The sequence below is a fragment of the Chelonoidis abingdonii genome, chromosome 2 (genome assembly GCF_003597395.2).
Source record: "Chelonoidis abingdonii isolate Lonesome George chromosome 2, CheloAbing_2.0, whole genome shotgun sequence".
NCBI lineage: Eukaryota > Metazoa > Chordata > Testudines > Testudinidae > Chelonoidis > Chelonoidis abingdonii.
The window spans coordinates 31,366,479-31,385,908 of NC_133770.1; the positions used below are offsets into that span (position 1 = coordinate 31,366,479).

The following is a 19,430-nucleotide window of genomic DNA, read 5'->3' on the forward strand; positions in this document are numbered from 1 at the left end:
TAGATAGTTGGGGTAGGGGGGCGGCACTGGAAGCAGTCAAGAGCGGATGCGAAAAATCTGTACTTTCAGCATCCATCTCCTTCTGAGCCTTCACGGTATTTCCTGTAAACACAAGTTACAAACAGAGGGGTTTATTCATAGTTAAAAAAATACAGATCTTCTGAGCAGAAGTGACACTGCACAGTCCCAGTCCCTGCTTTTCAAATCACAGTATCCCAGCTGATTTTTATTCTTTTGAAAATAGCCAAAGCGATGAATCTGAAATAAGGAAATACCATCTAACTGCTAAATAGTTCAGAAAGCTTTCAGCATCAGTAAACCTTTGGATTTCTTGCATGCATATATCTCCAGAGCTGATTCAAAGAAATCTGGGGCCTTGTCTGATCACATTCGACTGGGACCCCTAGTTGCAAGGCTCAAGTTTAGGAGCAGATGATGAGTGGCTCAGGTGCCCAGTCTGAGGGGTGGGGAGAAGAAGGAAGGAGTACACAAAGAGCTTCCCTGTTCACTCACATTCACAGTCCCTGCTCTCCAGGGAGAAAGGAACTGCACCCCTGTATGCCTCTGGGGGCAGGAGGCTATAAGGCCATGGCCCCAACCATCCACACTGGCCAACTCTACAGTACACCAAAGGGAGCAGTCTGAACCATCCAACACAGTGAAGCAGCCTTCAGTCTTCCCTAAGTGCCAGGCCACGTGGGGAGGGAACAGAACCAGGTCTCCTGACTCTCAGTCCAGTGCTCTATTTCCACTGCACTACACTGCCTTTTTATAGAAAGCTTGCCAATTGTGCTCGGCACCGTTCAGACACATGGTATTTTATGGAGATAGTATACATAATACAAACATGTAATGACACTAATTTAATTATTTGAGTGCTTTTTCAAACTGTATAAAATGAACATTTTATGCTGCGTAAATTGTGTGCCCCACTACGGATACTGGACAGGGGAAGAGGTGATTTTTCAGCTTCTTCTCTTCTTTTGCTAGTTTTCAATTAGCATGTGAAACGCTTACATTCTCAAATGTATAACTCTGTCAGATTCACATGCTTGATAGTTTTTACACAAATGTGAGTATCAAAATAACCTTGTCTGACAATATAACTGTCATTACACTCTAGACCAGATTCTTCCCTGGTAAACTTTGGCCCCGAATATAGAAAAATTATTTCTGTGTCTTCCTGCATCGTCATCAGACTCTCCACTATATCACTCGCTCAGACAGAAAACCAATATAGCTTGGGCACTCAATTTCATTAAAACTCACCCTAGGCCTCATCTCTATTACACGTAAAACTTGCTGGTGAGGGAAGGGAGATGTGGCTGATAATCAGCAGCCTATTGCTTCATGAAAAAGCATTCCTCTTCCTTTACTTTTTGGGCTTGGCTACACTTGCAAGTTGCAGCGCTGGTGAGGGGGTTACAGTGCTGCAACTTACTCGGTGTCCACACTTACAAAGCTCAGCCAGCGCTGCAACTCCCTGGCTGCAGCGCTGGCTGTACTCCTGGTCTGCTACGGGTGTATGCGAATCCAGCGCTGGTGATGCCAGCGCTGCTCATCAAGTGTGGACACTCACCAGCGCTGTTATTGCTTCCCCGGGTATTAAGAGGTATCCCAGATTCCTGTCTAACAAAAAACCGGAAGGTACTCCGGAGCTACCAAACACAGCTGCTCTTTGCTCCAGCGAGCGAGCTGAGTGGAGGCTTTGGAATGTTCACAGCTGTTTGCTTGAGGAGACAAACAGCACGGCGGGGGGAGGGAGTCGTTGGAGAAAGCTGCTTATCTGGTCTGAAGCCTTTTTACATTAAGAGTGATTGAGAGAGGGGGGAAATGGCCAGAATTTGCAAGGCAGGGAGCTCACAGTGTCTGCTCCAAAAATCCCTCTCTGTCTTCCCCGCGCTCCCTGTCCACCACCCACCCCACCCCACCCCGCTTTGAACTTGCAGGCAGGGAGCTGTCACAGTGTCTGCTCCAAAAATCCGCGCTCTCTGTCTCCCCGACGCTCCCTGTCACACTCCACCCCACCCCCCCGCTTGAACTTGCAAGGCAGGGAGCTGTCACAGTGTCTGCTCCAAAAATCTGTGCTCTCTGTCTCCCCCACGCTCCCTGTCACACTCCACCCCACCCCCCTATTTTGAAAAGCATGTTGCATCCACTTGAACGCTGGGATAGCTGCCCACAATGCACCACTCCCAACAGCGCTGCAAATGCTGCAAATGTGGCCACACTGCAGCGCTGGTAGCTGTGAGTGCGGCCACACTGCAGCGCTGTTCCTACACAGCTGTACGACCACAGCTGTAAGTCCCAGCGCAGCACATTTCCAAGTGTAGCCATACCCTTTGTTTCCTTTATCGATATGATGACATCAGCAGTAAATTACTGAGTGCAGGGTGTAATCCAGGCTCCTCCCATTCCTTGCCTACCTGCCTCAAGAAAACACGTGGGATAGTTTCTCCACACAAGATCCAGGCTGTCCATGTAAGGATATAAGAGAAGCTCTTCATCCATCTCTTCCCTTCCACAGGCACAAAGTCTGTGTCAGATTCTAGCCCAAATCCAGCTGAACCTCGTGGAGTTTTGGTGTGAACTCTTCTCACAACTTTTAGCTGTAAGACAATGCTGGGGAAGGTTCCTGCAGTGACTGGGGATGGACTAGGTTCCCTAATGCAGATCTTTTCTATCCCTGATTTGGGAGGCAGCATAGTATGGATGAGTGAGTGCAGAGGTGGGTTTTAGGAAGTCCTGAATGCTAGTGCCCCGCTCTGCCAGTGACTTGCTGTAAGTTACTTCACTTCTCTGCCTGATTGTCACCATTCATAAAATGAGGACAATCACAGTGAATGTTGTGAGCATTAATTAGTTAGCGTTTGTAAATGGGTTCTTAGATATAAAGTTCTATATAAGTGCTGTTTATTATTTTCTATTATTCTCGTGTTGATGAAGGAAACCAGATCTCTGTCTCTCTTTCTCTCTCTCTGAGATTTATGCATGCAGATTCACATATGTATGTGCTTAGCCAGACAAACATCTCAGTAATATTTTACACATATATTTAGAAACTTCCTAATGATTGCTGTGTCTTACTGTCCTGTTTCACATGTCATATCATGTATAATTTATTTTTCAGGTGGTACTACAGTGCTGACTACAGAAAAGCCGACAGTAATAGACAGTACAGTACACCCAGGTATAAAAAAGAAATTTTCTCATTAAAAATATAGTAAATTCCTTACCCAAATCTCATGCCAAAGACAAAAATAATGAATTGCAGCACTTCCTGGCTTTCTGTTCCCTAAAAGTCTCTGAAGTAAAGAAGCATCTGGTCTCTGAGCTTTGTACAGTAAATATTTAACTCCTTTCATCCACATGTATATGCAGTAGACAGCAAGATTTCCTTCTGCAAATGCCTAATGGGGACAATACTAGTTATAAACTAAACTAACTTAATCATGCCACAAACTCTGTTTAAATGCAGCATATGTGTGACACTGTGTTTGCAAGCTCCAGATTTAAAAACAAACAGACACAATGGCAAATTCACTATTGACATCCCTCACAATTCTGCAAAACCAAGACAAACAAAGTTTGCTAGTTATCTCCACCACAGAGCTGGCAAGTTCACAATATTATTTTCTAGCAAGTACTTTCAAAATGAGGTTATATAAACTGCTACCATAAACTTGCACTAAGAGGAAAGGAGCTGTCACTGACAGCAAGTCATCTTTCCTTAATCAATACAACAGCTAACAGCTTTTACAATCTTTCATTTGCTACTTTCCTCTGCTTCATAGCCTAGGCTTCACAGCATTTGAGTTCTGGCCATTTTTAATATCCTGTACAATTTTTTTTTAAAAAAAAAAACCTCCTAAAAGTATGAGCAGCAATTTTAAATGCTCTGCATTAATAATTGTGGGCTGGTGAGGAGGTCAATGTTTAGTTACTCCCATTTCCTTTAGTAAAACACAGCCAGGCACAGTCTCCCAAGTAATTTATTAACAGGGTGTGTAACTGTGTATCAGTGTTTCCTCCACAGTAGGACACCATCAGGCTTTGCTTCAAGCAAAAAGAATTGTGTTAATAATTAGAATGCTTCCTTAAGGACACTGGTGACCTGATTAAGAAGCAAAATTGACTTAGTTTAGAGGTTGTTTTTGTTCTTAACGTCTGAGTTCTCAGGCTGTGCAGGTGAAAACTTTCCCCCACCTCAGAATTTGTTGCCCTTGTCCTAGGCATGTATTATTCTGAGCAATGTCCTGCTTTCGAGTCAAGATGGGATCAGACAGCTCTGCCTGCCTGCTCCTGCACCACCTCAATAAGGGGGAACAATCAGCTTGCAGGTAGAGCTGGTCAGAAAAAGTTTGAAGAAGCAGTTATCCATCGGAAAATGCTGTTCTGTCGAAATCGAAACACTTTGTCAATGCTGTCAACATTTTGTTTTGGAGTAAAAAGCCGGGGGGGGGGGGGGCGGTTCCTAAAACATCCCAGTAGGAGATTTTCAGAATGAAACATTTTGATTTTTCCTTTCAAAATGTTTTTTTTCTTTTTAACATTCTTATTGTGTATTATATATTGTAACAAAATATTCTGACCAAACCGAAGTGATTGTTTTTTAATTTGTTTTCACTGAGAATTTTGGGATTTTGTTCCATATGGGAATGAAAACGAATTTGGAAATCTCAAAATCCTCCATGAAATGGAATTTCCACTCTGCACACAGCTCCACTTGCCAATTATGCTGAGTCTTGTTGGCTTGGGTGGACTGTTCCGTAATATGACTGACTACTTTTGGCAAGGGCAGGAGAGAGTCTTTCAGGATTTCCTCGTCTTTCTTTACTGCCCCCTCCCCCACCAGCACCGCCTTCACTTGCCCTGTGATGAGCCAGCATTTTTCCAGCTAAAGACGTTGCTCTGAGGCACCCATCGGAGCTTGCCAATGTTATTTCCCTGCATTGTTCACTCAGAGTCCTTGTGTCACTAGGCACTACTTCCTCCCACGGCATAAGGGATAAGCTCCAATCCCAAACTCCAATTCTCCATGTGGCAGCACATAACAAAGGCTCTCAGGCCAATGGGCAGCCAGATAAAATAGTGATGGTACCTGAAAAAAAGGTTTATAAATTAAAACAAAAGTCCTAGAATCTTTGCACTGTCTCACTGCAAGACATCCTTAAAAGCTGCATTGAGGGGCAGCTGAGCATATTCCCAAACATTGGGGAAATCTCTAGTGATGTGAAGGCAGTGTAAGTGGCTCTCCACCACCCGGTCCTGTTGTCATAAAGGTCAGCCTTGGACATGGAATGGCATAAAGGGGGAAAATAAGTTTGGGAGGGATGGGGTCAGGCAGAATGCAAGATCCCTATCCAGATCCCCAGCCTCTGCAGCTACTGGTTGCAAGCAATATAATTTAAACTAGCCTTGAAGTTGGTCTAAGTTATTCCAGGGACCTCTTTAGCCCCCACTGACCCAGGATTTGGAGAGTCACTTAAAGCCACCTTTCTCCACCCCCTCTCCTCAGCTGCACCAAGTGTAAATTCAGTACAGCAGACGACTTAGCCCTCCGATTCAGTCCTGATTCTATTTAAATCAATGAGACTTTTGCCATTGATGTCAGTGGGGCTGAGAGTTGCAAGGAAGTTAGAAAGAAGAATGGTATAAAAAATGCTTAAAGGTTTGAATTTTCTTAGGAAAGGATTTAAACTGCTTGCAGAACTGGAGAAGTGTCTAGTCACCCAGACATCTAATGTAGCATTAACAGTCCTGCCTGCCCAGGAGACTACCCAACAGGTGTCATTCCTGTGCCTTGTCAGACCAGTTCTTTTTAAACACCTCTCTTGCAGTGGCAAGGAACCAATTTAAAGAACGAAGTGGCATGCTCAACTCTTGCCTATTCACACATAAACCAGGTTGTGCATTTGCATTGTATGTGCTCAGTAGGTGTGCAGAGCCCTGTGTAAATCAGGACAGTTAATAAATCAAATGTTTTGTTTCATGCAACTGTAATAACTAGTTTAACAAAAGATACATCAGGGAAAATGAGGGGTCAAGAGCTATGGCAAGAACATTTTTAAGGTAGAGTGTGTCTGATTCTCTTTACACTAGGGCAATTTTACATCACTGTAGTAGTGTAAAAGAACCTTAAAGTGTGTGAAAATATCATTTCCTCCCAGTTTCACACTGCTTTACACTGCCAGAGTGGTATATGAGAATACAGTAAATGAGAATCCAGTATGTCAGCATGGACGTAGTCCAATTATTTTGATAACTGTCCATTGTAATGTTCAGATACCCCTGATTCACAGCATCTCTGAAGAGTTTTCTTCATGTCCTGAATGCCCCTCTCCTCCTTCTTGCCTCCAGTTGCTGCAACTGTAGAAATATGTCAGACTGTGTCCCAAGAAAGATAAATGGACTTGAAAGAAACTCACCCAGATGGATTTTCAAATGACTAGCTTGTTCATATGCAGCATTGATGATTACAGCTGTGAACAGGATGTAGCTTAGAAGTACGGCCGTTGGCTACTTTCTGAGAGGATAAATTGGTTTAATTCCATACCACATAAACCTAAATTTTTAAAGAATGGGGATTTTGCCACACATAACCAATTGCTTCTAGTACAAATGACCTGATATGCATTTGTGCTATGGCCAGTTTACTCCATGCCTTTGATACAAAGCAAAACTAACGATTGCTTAACTAGTCATGAGAGGATCACTGTAGTTCAGGGGATCTTCTAGTGGCTTAGAGCCACTGTCACAATGTCTACATTTCCTTTCTCACAGCTGCCAACATAGGGTATATGGGGGAATGGCTGTAGCTGACCTCTAGTTACTGTATCACCCCCTGGGACTTTGGACAGTGTGATTTAGAGCATCGCTACACTTGGTGCTCCTCAACCAAATGTCTATAGCTAAAATGTCTATTTCTCATTTTATGGGCCCTTTTAACTCCTAATCTCTTTACTGCCCATTCTTGCACTTCCCCATTAAGTTGTTTTCTAAACACACTGAAATGTCTTGCCTTTCTCTCGCACTACTGTTCTGTTTTTCTGAAATATGCATTAGTACCAGGCCAATTTTTGAGAAAACAATAGAGACAGAGCAAGGAATACTTCAAATAACTGCAAGTATGTACTGGCCCAAACCCTGATTGCCTAACTCACAAAGAGTCTCATTAACTTCAGTGAAACTACTCCTGTAGGTTAGGTGAGCCAGAGGTAGCCCGTTGAAATCAATGGGACTATTTGGGTAAAAGAAGCCCATTTTCCCCCCAATCATGGTGTCTTCCACACCAAAGCTCAGATATATAGAAATTGCCATACTGGTTCAGACCAGGGTCCATCTAGTCTAGTATTCTGTCTCTGACAATGGCCAACACCAGATATTTCAGAGGAAGTTGCAAGAAACTCCACAATAGGCAGATGTTGGATAACGTACCCCCCATGAAGGTCTGATCTGAATCCCTACTAGTTAGAGATTGACTTAAACCCTGAAGCATGAGGTTTTGTAGTTCTTCCAGCACTCTTTTTTTGAATTAATTAATTTTCTCTAGACCATTCACAGTGTTAAATACTTTTATCATGTTCCCTGTTACTCGTCTCCTTTCTAAAGTAAACAGTCCCAGTCTTTTCAGTCTCTTTGTGCTGTGTGATAGCTTCAGACCGATGTGCTGCGTATATCACAATTTTCCTGTGTTGTAGTTTGTATGTTGTGAGGGATGTCACAAGTTTTGCATGATGCTACCTTTGGGGTTCAATCAAATAAATGTTGTTTAACATTTTTCTTCTACTTTTTTAAAGTCCTATTTCATGGATGTGATGTCACCACCATGTGATACGGTTGTTTTTCTCGTCATCTTTAGCTGTGAAAGGATATTTTTTGCTACTTAAAGACTTTCACATCACTACAACATGACTCTCTTCCTTCAAAAAATTCCCTTGACTTTGGAGTGTCCCCTTTTAGGCCCTAATCCCTTTAATCTTTACTCAGGATCCCACTGTCTGTGAGAGTGACCTTTGTGAGAAGGCATTTCTTACATGTTCTTTCCTCCAGGCCAGATGCTCCCCCGGCTTTGTGGAGAAACTGGGAATTCTGCTCCTTCAAGCTTTGGATCCCCCTCAGTTCAGAAAGAGCCCGGGGGATCCCCTGGAATAAGGAATCTACCCAGTTGCCCCTTGCCTCTCTTCTACAACCAAGCTCCGTTATTATTTCATGAAACCTTCAGGAGCTATGTTTCCAAGGGTTCCCCCAACAGAAATTGCTTTCTGTATGTCCCCTGTAGGGTGGTTCACAATAAGTAGGGGAAGCTCTGTAATACTGCAGGTACTGCATTGCATTTGCATTGGCTTTCCTTGTGAGTTAGAGGTAAGAACGAAAAGGAGGACAGCTCATGTCCCTGAGTTGATATTGATGGGAGCATGAGGCCTTCTGTTCTTAGTTCTTACTCACACAAAACTCTCATTGAAATGAATAGATGTTTTTTTCCTGAATAAGGACTGACTGACAACTGAATAACGACTTCAGGATTTGGCCCTTTGAGCAGTCACTTTGTTGCGAGTGGGGGATTGTTCCACTGTGAGTTTTCATTGCTTCAGATGAGCCCCTCTTCCGAAGGGGACACAGTGTAACAGATTTTGAAACAGTTTTTGGAAACCAGAGATGCAAAGAATTCCACCCTATCTTTTGTAAAATCTATCCATTCAAATTCCAAGTTTCATTGAAAACTGCTTTGTATTAAACATTTGGGCAGAGTTGAAGAGAAGCTGGAAACAAGATATGATCTCATCCTGACCATAATAATAAACCCAATAATACCAGACGTCTCTTGTTTTACACGGAACTTGTGGGCAATGGGCCACATTTGTCTCTTTTCATTTTTGATTTGTCCATTTCAATGCTGCCATCTTGTGGGCCAACTTGCCTGAAAGATGCTGAAACTGTTTGTTACTAAACCTACGTTCTGTAATTGCCAACAGGCCTTTCCTACAGAGTTGTTTGCATTATTATTATAGCCATGTTTGTCTCAAATCCTTTCAATAGTGTTTCTGACTTCTTGTTGTTTTTCATAACCAAATTTTATTGTGTGCTATTTCACAGATCAAAATGTTATGGTATGAACAATTAGCAAAAATTTATGACAGTTGGAACAGCTTCTTTGAGCCACAAGTATTACAACAAAAGTTATCTGATAATGTCTCAAAGAGCAGATGAATTAATCAGGTCACATAAAATCAGAGTGGACCCAAACATTTATATATTCAAAAATATTTCACTAGCTTTGTTTTATTCTTCCATTTCCAAGCCTCTCTGCACTTCCTGGTTCTGCCTGGGACCAGAAGTCCTGAAAAACTCTTTTTATGAGGTTTTCAGACCAGTTTTGTAGCCTTCCTCAGAGGCACAGATAATCCTCTGAATTTTTGATGGATTATCCAAACCAACTCTCCCTGTGGTTCACCTATCACTAATTAAGAGACTGTCATTTTGTGGCTTTGGCACAATTTTTCCTCGTGACCCTCAAGCACATTTATATCACATATATTGTTGTGAGCGGAAATGTGGGTGGGCAGAGAATTGTCAGTTATCAAGTATATGCTGTTGAAAGACATTGTTCTTGCATTTTAATGTAAAGCCATTGCCACTACCATACATAGGGCTTATTTATATCTAAGCTATTACTACACTATGAGCTAGGGATGTGAATCCCCTGCTGGTGTCTACATTGAGCTAGAACGAGTATAAATAGCAGTGTAGCTGCCATGGGAGCGGCAATGGAGGCACAACTGAGCTATGCTGAGTACAGCAGGTTTGTACTCACCATGATTCAGCCATGCCTCTGCTACCACTACCAGTGCTACCATGTCTACACTGCTATTTATACTCATGCTAGTTCAATGAGGAGAGCCAAGGAATAACACCCCTAGCTTCTAATGTAGATGTAGCCTAAAAAGCCCTGTGTTGGAGTGTATGGAAGAGCAATGCTGCAGCTGGATTCCCAGGTGGAATTCTGAAGCAAGGGTTCCACCAGCCGATGCTCCACACTTCACAGAGCCAAATCTGCTTGTTGTTCACTCATCCCAGTCCTTTTGTTGAGGCAAATATCACTACCGCATGGAGCAGTGGTTTCACTCCCTAGCCACATTGTGGTTGGCTCTTGTAAATGAGAAATAGGTTCCTTGCCACAGTCTGGTCCATAAAACCAGGAGAAAATAGCTACATAAGTTATTTGAAGTAATTGGCTAGTTTAGTTATTTCCTAGCAATCCTGATCTGTAAGGGCTTCTCAGAATTTCAAGTAGATGTGGTTATTTCCATAGACTAATCAAGGTAGTTTGTTGTTGTCGTTGTTGTTTAAATAAAAAATCTTAAGTTATATTGATAAATTGTATCTTTTTTCTTGCCCCACTTTCTTCTGTTCCTGCAGAGTTGCCAGCATATGGTTTCAGTTGTGGATTTGGCTGGGGATCTCACAAGACTTTGTGCCACTGGGAACACGACAGCCAAGTGGATTTAAAGTGGTCAGTGCTGACTAGCAAAACTGGGCCTATTCAAGATCATACAGGTAATCATGAGTTCATGATGGAGTCAGCTTTTAGGGGAAGGGGTCATTTGTGTAGGGCCAGAGCATCTTCCAGAACATGAGACTTTGCTGTATCTACATTCTAAAATATGTCTTTCAGTCATGGTTTCCTGCTCTCCTGAGTGTGCTATTGCCTCCCAAGAGTAGTGTGACTTTTTGGCAGGAAATGAAGACAATCATCACTCCCAATTCCCCTGGTTGATAACTCCCTTATGGGGCACTCAGACTTCAAAGGTCTACAGCAGTACCCTTCCATCCAGTCACTCACCCTGTTACTGCTGTTTAAGAACTAATATAATACTGAATGGATCCTTATGCATTCTTGTTAATAATGATGGGTATACATCTACCAAAGGAGCAATATATAAGATATAATTGTAACTTCCAAGGCTTCTTCAAACACCCATCCATCTCAGATGGTATTCCCCTCTTCATACGTGGTTCTTCCAGAAATAATATCTCAAGGAACTGATTGGCTGGTCCTGAGGAACCCCTTTCCCAGAAGTGCCTCCCAACGCAGGCTTCGGCATAGCAGGGTAATAGATACACAGATGAGTACCGGAGAGGGGAGGGCACTTCATGACCGCACAGCTTTAGTTTTAGTACTCTCTTTTTCATACATGTAGTCTAATTAAATGTGCTAGAGATGAATTCCCCCTTTCCACTTCTACAGCCCCTTTGCCTAATGAGAATGACAAGGAAATTAGATAAAATTGGACTCCTTAAATTCTGAGACACTTTCAATTGAATCTTGAGACAAGTACAGTAGTTTTAGAAAAAAAACTTAAAATACTTTGACTATAAATGGCACTGTACAAATAAATGGCATCAAATTAACTAAACGCAGTTAGCTGAAATGAAGGCTGTAATGGTGGAAAAATTGATGCAAAGTAAAGTTAAATGGTTCAGTAAGATCTGACATTGAAAGGAGGTTAAAAGCTATGTTAGCCAGAGACTGACAAAATCTAAAAGGCATGCATAAGTAAAACTCTAATTAAGACAACGAAGACAGAGTTCCTGACCCAGCACTGCAATAATATTCTGGAAATGAGAAATATCTGCACTTTGCTACCAAAGATTATAGAGGCCGAACTTGTCTGCAGCCAAGAGCTGAAGAAATGATATTTCTTAAATGAGATTTTGTTGTTCCTGCCTAGCTCTGCTTTTTCAGGGACCTTTTCATTTCCAGTATCTAGCCTCGAGAAGTTTCCAAAGCCCCTTTTCCTCCCTCCTATTGTAACACACATAGATTTCCTAAATTTCCTCTCTGATTCAAAGGTGGTCTCCCCCTGCCTTGCCTGCCATCCACTCAGCAGCACCTCCAAAATGGGTATGTAGGCAGATTACTAGCAATCAGTGTGGCTGCACAGAACTGTAGTGATCAACAAGCTGATCAGTATCTGAAGTCACTAAAGTTAGGGAATTGCTCTTCTAGAGTTCTTTATATATTATGGAAGAGAAATTCTTAACCATTTTGAGTCACATTCTCTCAGTTGCGTATGTATAAATCTGGAGTAACTCTCCTGAAGTCATGTTTACTTCAACGGCACCCTCCCTGAAGCAATTGCTTTAAGACTGCAAGGCTTGCCTCAAATGACTTCAGCAGACACATGTGGTGTGAGGCCTCCACATAGTTATATTTGGACTGACTTCTTCCCAGCTTAGTCAGTCATCCTAACTCTTTAGTCATTTCCCTTCTCCCTCCCCACCCCCCCAGATTTCCTTATCACCACCCTGTAGGCATACTTACACATGTATATGTCGCAGAGTTAACAGAATGGAGGGCTGAGAGGAACATTCAGGCACAGAAACCTTTGCCTGAGAAGCTGAACAGAACTTTATTGCAGTAAAACTGAAAGAATCACATAATTTTCTTTTGGTTCATCCCGGCTCCTGTGCAGAGCTCTTCCAAATCTTGATCTATCCTGCATCCCCTTTGGACTGGATATCTGATTGAACAGTGATTAGTCTAATAAAGCCGAAACACCCCCTTGTCACTTTAGAGAGGCCAGTTCTCTCCGCTCTACTGCCTTTAGCCCCTGGCTCCCACTGTTCTCTTCTTTCTTCCTGTCTCCTCCCTCGCATACTTCCCAGAGTGGCAGGGCTGGTCAGCCCCCATTAGTCCAGTTTGAAACACATTACAACACCCCAACAAAACACTCAAATGAACATTGTTCAAAGGTACTTTAGGGTATTAATATCACTACAGTGTACAGAAATAAACACCAATACTGAAAATATAGCCTTGTTCTTCCAAAGCCTTATGTTACATACAGTACAACCTTTGCTTTTTTTCTTTACTTTTGTTTAAACACTGGATAGGTGCATGGACAGATATTACCTAATGCAGAATTCAGGTGTTATATGCCTTTATTGTTCCTTTTCTCCCTCCTACTTTCAAAATTACTTAGTACTAATGAGAGTAAAATGCCATTCGCATTCCTTCATATGCAGAACTATATCTGCAATCACAATGCATTGTTACCTGATCTTATGTCCTGCCATCTGAGACGTTTGTAGAAATCTATTTTAGAGGTTTAAGGATTATGGACCAGATCCTGAGTTGGGTGTAAATGGACATAGCTCCACTGACTTCCATAGAGATTTTCTGATTTACACCACCATAAGGTCTTGTCTTATAACTGTACTGTATATGAACTATAAACTAATCTTTGTTGGATGGAAATTAAAAAATATAATCCTTTGTTGGATGGACATTACAAAAAACATACTGGTGTAATTTTGTTACCCAAACTGAACAAAATTTCTACATTCTTCTCACTTAAAGTCATTAAGGCTGAGATTCCTAAAGGAGCCTAGGGGAGTTAGGCACCAAAATCCCAGGACACCTAACTCACTTGCACTCTTTGGAAATCCCAGCACATTCTTGATATTTTGGGAGAGTGTCTCACACAAATATATTGAACCAAAATTCATCTCTGAAATCCATCAAGTAATTCCAGAGATTAATTTGTCCAGACATTGTTTATTGTGGTTCAGCTTTACATTGAAATCACTTCTGTAGCAATGTTTGTATTTCAGTTCCTGATGTCTAACCATGGCTATTCAAAATGGTTTTATACTTCTATGTTTGTTTCTTCCTAAAAAAAATATTAGAGGGGTAGCCGTGTTAGTCTGGATCTGTAAAAGCAGCAAAGAGTCTTGTGGCACCTTAGAGACTAACAGATGTTTTGGAGCGTGAGCTTTCGTGGGTGAATGCCCACTTCGTCGGATGCATGTAGTGGAAATTTCCAGGGGCAGGTATATATAAGCAAGCAAGAAGCAGGCTAGAGATAACGAGGTTAGTTCAATCAGGGAGGATGAGCCCTGGTAGCAGCCTGGGGTTGGAAACCAAATAGAGGAGAACTGGTTTTGTGTAAATTGCCAGCATTCACTCTTGTTAATTGAGCTGACGTTGTCAAATCTTGCAGATGACTTAGACTCAAGCAGTTTCTCTTTGAGTCTTGTCCTTAAGGTTTTTGCTGCAGGATGCCCCCTTAAGATCTGCTATGTGTGGCCAGGTTGATAGTGTGTTCTCCAAGTTTTGTTATATGCCATCCTAATATTATTGTGTCCTTTATCCTTTTCCGTTAGAGACTGTTCCAGTTTGGCCGATTACATAGCAGAGGGGCATTGCTGGCTACGATGAGCGTATATTACATTGGGGATGTGCAGGTGACATGAACGAGTGCATGAGTGTGGTTCGATCTGGTTAGTCCTGTGATGGTGCGCTGGTTGTAGATATTGGGCAGACGTTGCTCGAGGTTTGTGTGCGATGGATTGGTTCCTGGTTGAGTTACTATTATGCGGTGCTGCAGTTACTGGTGAAATATGCTTCAGGTTGGGACAGGTTGTCTGTGGCGAGGATTGGCCTGCCACTCAAAGTCTGTGAAGCTGGTCATTGTCCAGATGGCTATGTAGATCCCTGATTGATGCGTTGGAAGGTTTTAGCTGGTTTTCTTCAAAAAAACCAAACGAACTCCACTGGCTATTCACATACAGTTCCAGCGTAAAACCTCTCCAATGCATCATCAGGGATCTACAACCATCTCTGCGACAATGATCCCACACTTTCACAGATCTTGCGTGGGCGCCAGTGCCGGACCACGACACCTGCCAACCTGAAGCATATTCTCACCATACTGCAACCACATCAGGAACTCTAGACTCAGCACCAATCCATGCAAACAAACCTCTGCCAACTCGCCACATATCTACACAGCAACACCATCACAGAACCTAACCAGATCAACCACGCACCATCACTGTTCTTCACCTGCACGTCCACCAATGAATTTACGCATCAGTACCGATCCCTTGGCTAATGTACTCGGCCAACTGGGACACCAGACGTCAAAGAAATGCTGCAGTTCAGTTATTTCCTGCATTATCACTTAGCGCTCAAGATTAAACAAAGCTAGTGAATGGTATGCAACTACAAAACCAGTTTTCTCTCTTCGCTTGTCACACCTCAGCTAGCTAGAAGAGGGCCTTCATCCTCCTCGATTGAACATAACTCTATTCTCTTGCCCTGTTCTTGCTTTGCTTATTGGTACTGCCTCTGGATTCCACTACATGCATCACGACAAGTGGTATTCACCTGAAAGCTCATGCCTCCAAACGGTCTGTTAGTCTATAAGGTGCCACAAGACTCTTTGCTACTCCTAAAAAAAATAAACACTGCACAATTTAAAAACAGAGTTAAAATAGTCCTTCACACAATAATTGTAGGGCAAGCCAAGGTGTATTTATATCTAGACTGGTGAACCATGGATGTCTCTTGTCAGTAGGCGAACACTGAAAACCAGAGCATTCATTGTTGTAATGAGCATGCCTGAGTCTCCTTTCCTGGGCAACTGTGAATGACCTCTGCATGCCTTAGCTGTGAACATCAACCATGGTGCTACAGTTCAGTTCACTATCAGACTTATACATGATCATGGTGAATTACAAAAAGTCATTAGCTGTGATTTACAACCAAAAGAAGTTATCACTAATGTATATATTTTTTTAAATTCCCAAAGTAAATACTCCAGCTAGCTTAACATTGTGACTCTTGACTGATAAATCTGGAGGAGAACAGAGTGATTTGGAATATTTTGGTTTGTTAGACTAACAAAAAATGAAACTTGGTCACTGTTTCTAATACACTATTATTGTGACAGCAGGAGATGGCAATTTCATTTACTCACAAGCTGACGAAAACCAGAAAGGCAAGGTTGCACGGCTGCTAAGCCCTGTGATTTACTCTCAGAACTCTGCCCACTGCATGACTTTCTGGTATCATATGTCTGGGCCCCATGTTGGCACCTTGAAGATTAAACTGAGATACCAGAAGCCGGATGAATATGATCAGGTTCTGTGGATATTAAGTGGACATCAGGGGAACTGCTGGAAAGAAGGACGTGTCCTTCTTCACAAATCTGTGAAACATTATCAGGTAAGATTGGGTGGATTTGTTCTGGGGCAACAGAGTCAAGGTCTGAGAGACTGTTCTGGCTATATTTCACATGAGATAGTAGAAAATGTCAAGGAACAATTTTGTAGACACTATTGTAGCTGCATGTGGGATGTTGTTGCTGTGACAATAACAACAGTGGCATATTTCTTGGAATTCTAGATAACGGTAATACAAGTAATTTGTTGCAGAAGGCTAGATGAACTGCTTTACAAATCATTTGTCACCTTTTGTAAAGTTTTCAGCCTCACTACATCTATTGTTCTCAATTTAAAAGACTTTAGAAAACGTGTGAAATTACATAATGCAATATTGGTATGCAAGAAATATTGACCAAAAACAAGTAAAATATATGCACATGTGACATCATGTGAATTTAAGCTGGATGCTTTTTTAAAGAACTGTTTGAGAAATCCTGAACACAGTTATTGGGTGTTAACACTAAAGCCAATGTGAAATTATCTAATTTTGCCAGGTGGTTGTTGAGGGAGAAATTGGAAAAGGACATGGAGGAATTGCTGTAGATGACATAAATATTGACAACCACATAGCACAAGAGGATTGCCGAAGTAAGTATGACTAGCAAGAAATCACAAGAGTCTCATCCAGAACACTATTCATCCTGCTCTAATGGCTGTTGTTTTGCTAAGAAAAAGTTATATCATGCAATTGATTGATTTATTGATTACAGTGAGAGTTTTGCACTCTAAACAAGGTCATGATATGTCCTACTGCATTAGTCTTTACTCAGGCAAAACTCCCAATTAAGTCAAGGACTGCATGGCACCATCTTAGATGAAGTAATTCTGAAATACCAACCCCTAACTGAGGACAGCATTCCAAGATGAGGCAACGATATACTCACAGAAGACAGAAATTAAAAGGCCTTTTAGATCATCATGTTGCTAATCTTTTAAGGTCCCTTTGTATCATTTCTTTGTTCTAACTGATGTTCACAATTCCAACCAATTTAGTCTAATCAGTGAACATGAACATGCTACTTACACCCTCTTCTAGATCATCAGTGGCTATATTGTATCAGACTGATCCTCAAAGTGATCCTAGCCCAGCCCCACTAATCACCTTCCCCAAAGCTTAATGCATTTATCATTACCGTTTATTTACAGTATTTTAGTCAGTTTTCAAAATACACACTAAATGTTCTTATCTCTGCCAATATGAATTAATATTTATGATAAGATTTTGCAAAGCACTGTATCACATGCTTTAAGAAAACCCAGATAGATCACATCTGCCTTGTTCCTTTCATCTGCTAAATCTTTAATTCAGCATTGGTTGTGACCTGATTTCCCTAACTACCGCCTTCTAGAGGTGTGGAACACTGAGTGATGTAAAAACATGGCACATTCAGCCTCTCAGTGGGAAAGATGGATATTTATATCTGAAAGTATCTAGACAGTTCAGACCTTTAATTCCTGATCAGTCTCTAGTTACTCCATTCACTAATAACTCTATGAATAGAGCATACTGCAGTTACTCTGGCAGCAATCCCAGCTGTACCAAGTGCAAAGTCCTGCCCCCACCCCCTTGTCTTTTAAGAGCCTTATATAACGATGCTGCCATGGGAGATGAGGAATAGAACCGAAGACGTTCAGGCCCAGTTTCTGTAGTTTGAGCTAAAATCATAACCTACAGTAAGCTCTTATCCTCTGTGTCCACTGGCAGGGGACAAAACTTAGCCAGCATGTTACACATATGTGCCGTAAATCCACTGTGGCTTCACTGCAGGTGGATGGGACAGGATTTGAGGAAACTATACTCTCCCTACATAGTGTATATGCAGCTGTGGGGCACCCTGCATGCTGTCATGCACTGGTTGTTTAGGACAAGCCAGTTCCTCCAGCAACCTCCCCCATGTTAAGCAGGACATTAAGACCATAAGCCAAGCGACAGAGCATCTCCTGTCCCACACTTTTGGCTCTGTTGGGAAGGATAACTCCCTAGTTACACCCCACCCCCAGTTCAGTTACTCAGGCTGGATGCTGGTCAAGGGATTTGGACCTTTGAGTTCAAATCAAGAGCCCGATCCTGCAACCCTTTACTTACACAAGTAGTCCTATTGCAGTCAATGTAACTACTTCTGTGATTATTACTTCTCTGATTAACGGTTGCAGGATTGGACACCAAAATTGTAAATACAATGAATGAGATGCTAATTTCTCATACTGATTTCTCTTTCCCAGACATGGAAAACCCCTGCTGATAACTCTAAAATTGTGCCAAGATTGGGCGGAGGGGAGTTTTTAAACCTTTCTTTTTTCTCCATTAATTTCAAAGTCCCATCGTAATGAACAGCTCTGTCAAGCTGACATAATGATGCTCTGACACAGAAAAATCTGCAATACCATTATTGCCAGCATGATAGTCAATCAGTGTTTGTAACCCTAATAATCAATGTCATTTCTCTTTGCTTCATTAGAATCAACTGATGTGGAGAATGAAATAGATGAAGAAGACCCAGAAATTAATCAAACAGGTAAAAATGGTCTTTTGTTAAAATGGAATAAATTAAAAGGCACATTTTCATGTGAATTTGAGTATTTATTATCATTCCATTTCACTAAATAAAATTAAATAATCATATACAGTATTGAATATTTATGGTTTATCTGTAGATGCCATTTATATTTTGCACGATATAAAATATATCTAATATATTTAAAGAGGTTTTAAATAGGTATAAATAATAAGCATCCATCAGATTGTAAAGAATAGTAGCATAAAACTACTCGTTCTAAAGCTCATCATATAACGCAAGCCTGGTCAGAATTTTCTTGTCTATAAGTGATCTCCAGCACTGAAGGAAATAGTATAATTTATGTTCATGCCATACCCAGGCAATTAGGCTCAAAACTCTCCTGGCTAATAATTTCTCTCAGTGCACTGAAAATGTAACTTTATGATCAATTTACCAAAGCCATGCAGTTTTCTCCACCAGTAATAATGATAGTTCTAAATACACTGATCTCTCAACATATTCATTAAAGGTATCATAATTGTCACATTAACCTGATAAAAGAATAGCCCCAATATGCTCATAGTTTGCAGTCAAAGAGGCTAATCCTGCTTCCACTGAATTCAATACAAATGTTACTATTGACTAGATGGAAGCAAGATAAACCTAGAGATCCCTTTCAGTTTTTACTATAAAGCTAGCAGGTTTTATAGACTCATCATATCTCTGTAATAAATCCAGATAGAGATGGGGAAAGTCATTGTGCCATCAACTGAATATTTTACATAAGGAGGCAGAACAAGTTCATGTGTTAAGTCCTTTTTCCCCTGTACCTGTCTCAGGGCCTGATTCTGATCTCTGGAAGTCATGTTTTATAAAGTGACAGAATACTGACACAGATGAACACTGCCTTCTTGAAAC

The 19,430-nt window shown here is 41.5% G+C and overlaps 1 protein-coding gene across 1 annotated transcript in view; it reads left to right on the top strand.

The window, feature by feature from the left end:
* Positions 1–19,430, top strand: part of NRP1 (neuropilin 1) — a 164,341-nt gene that overhangs the window by 140,936 nt on the left and 3,975 nt on the right. Inside the window, 5 exon segments of the mRNA XM_032779046.2 lie at positions 3,131–3,190; positions 10,420–10,557; positions 15,741–16,015; positions 16,509–16,602; positions 18,474–18,530. Coding sequence (XP_032634937.2) covers positions 3,131–3,190; positions 10,420–10,557; positions 15,741–16,015; positions 16,509–16,602; positions 18,474–18,530 — 624 coding nt within the window.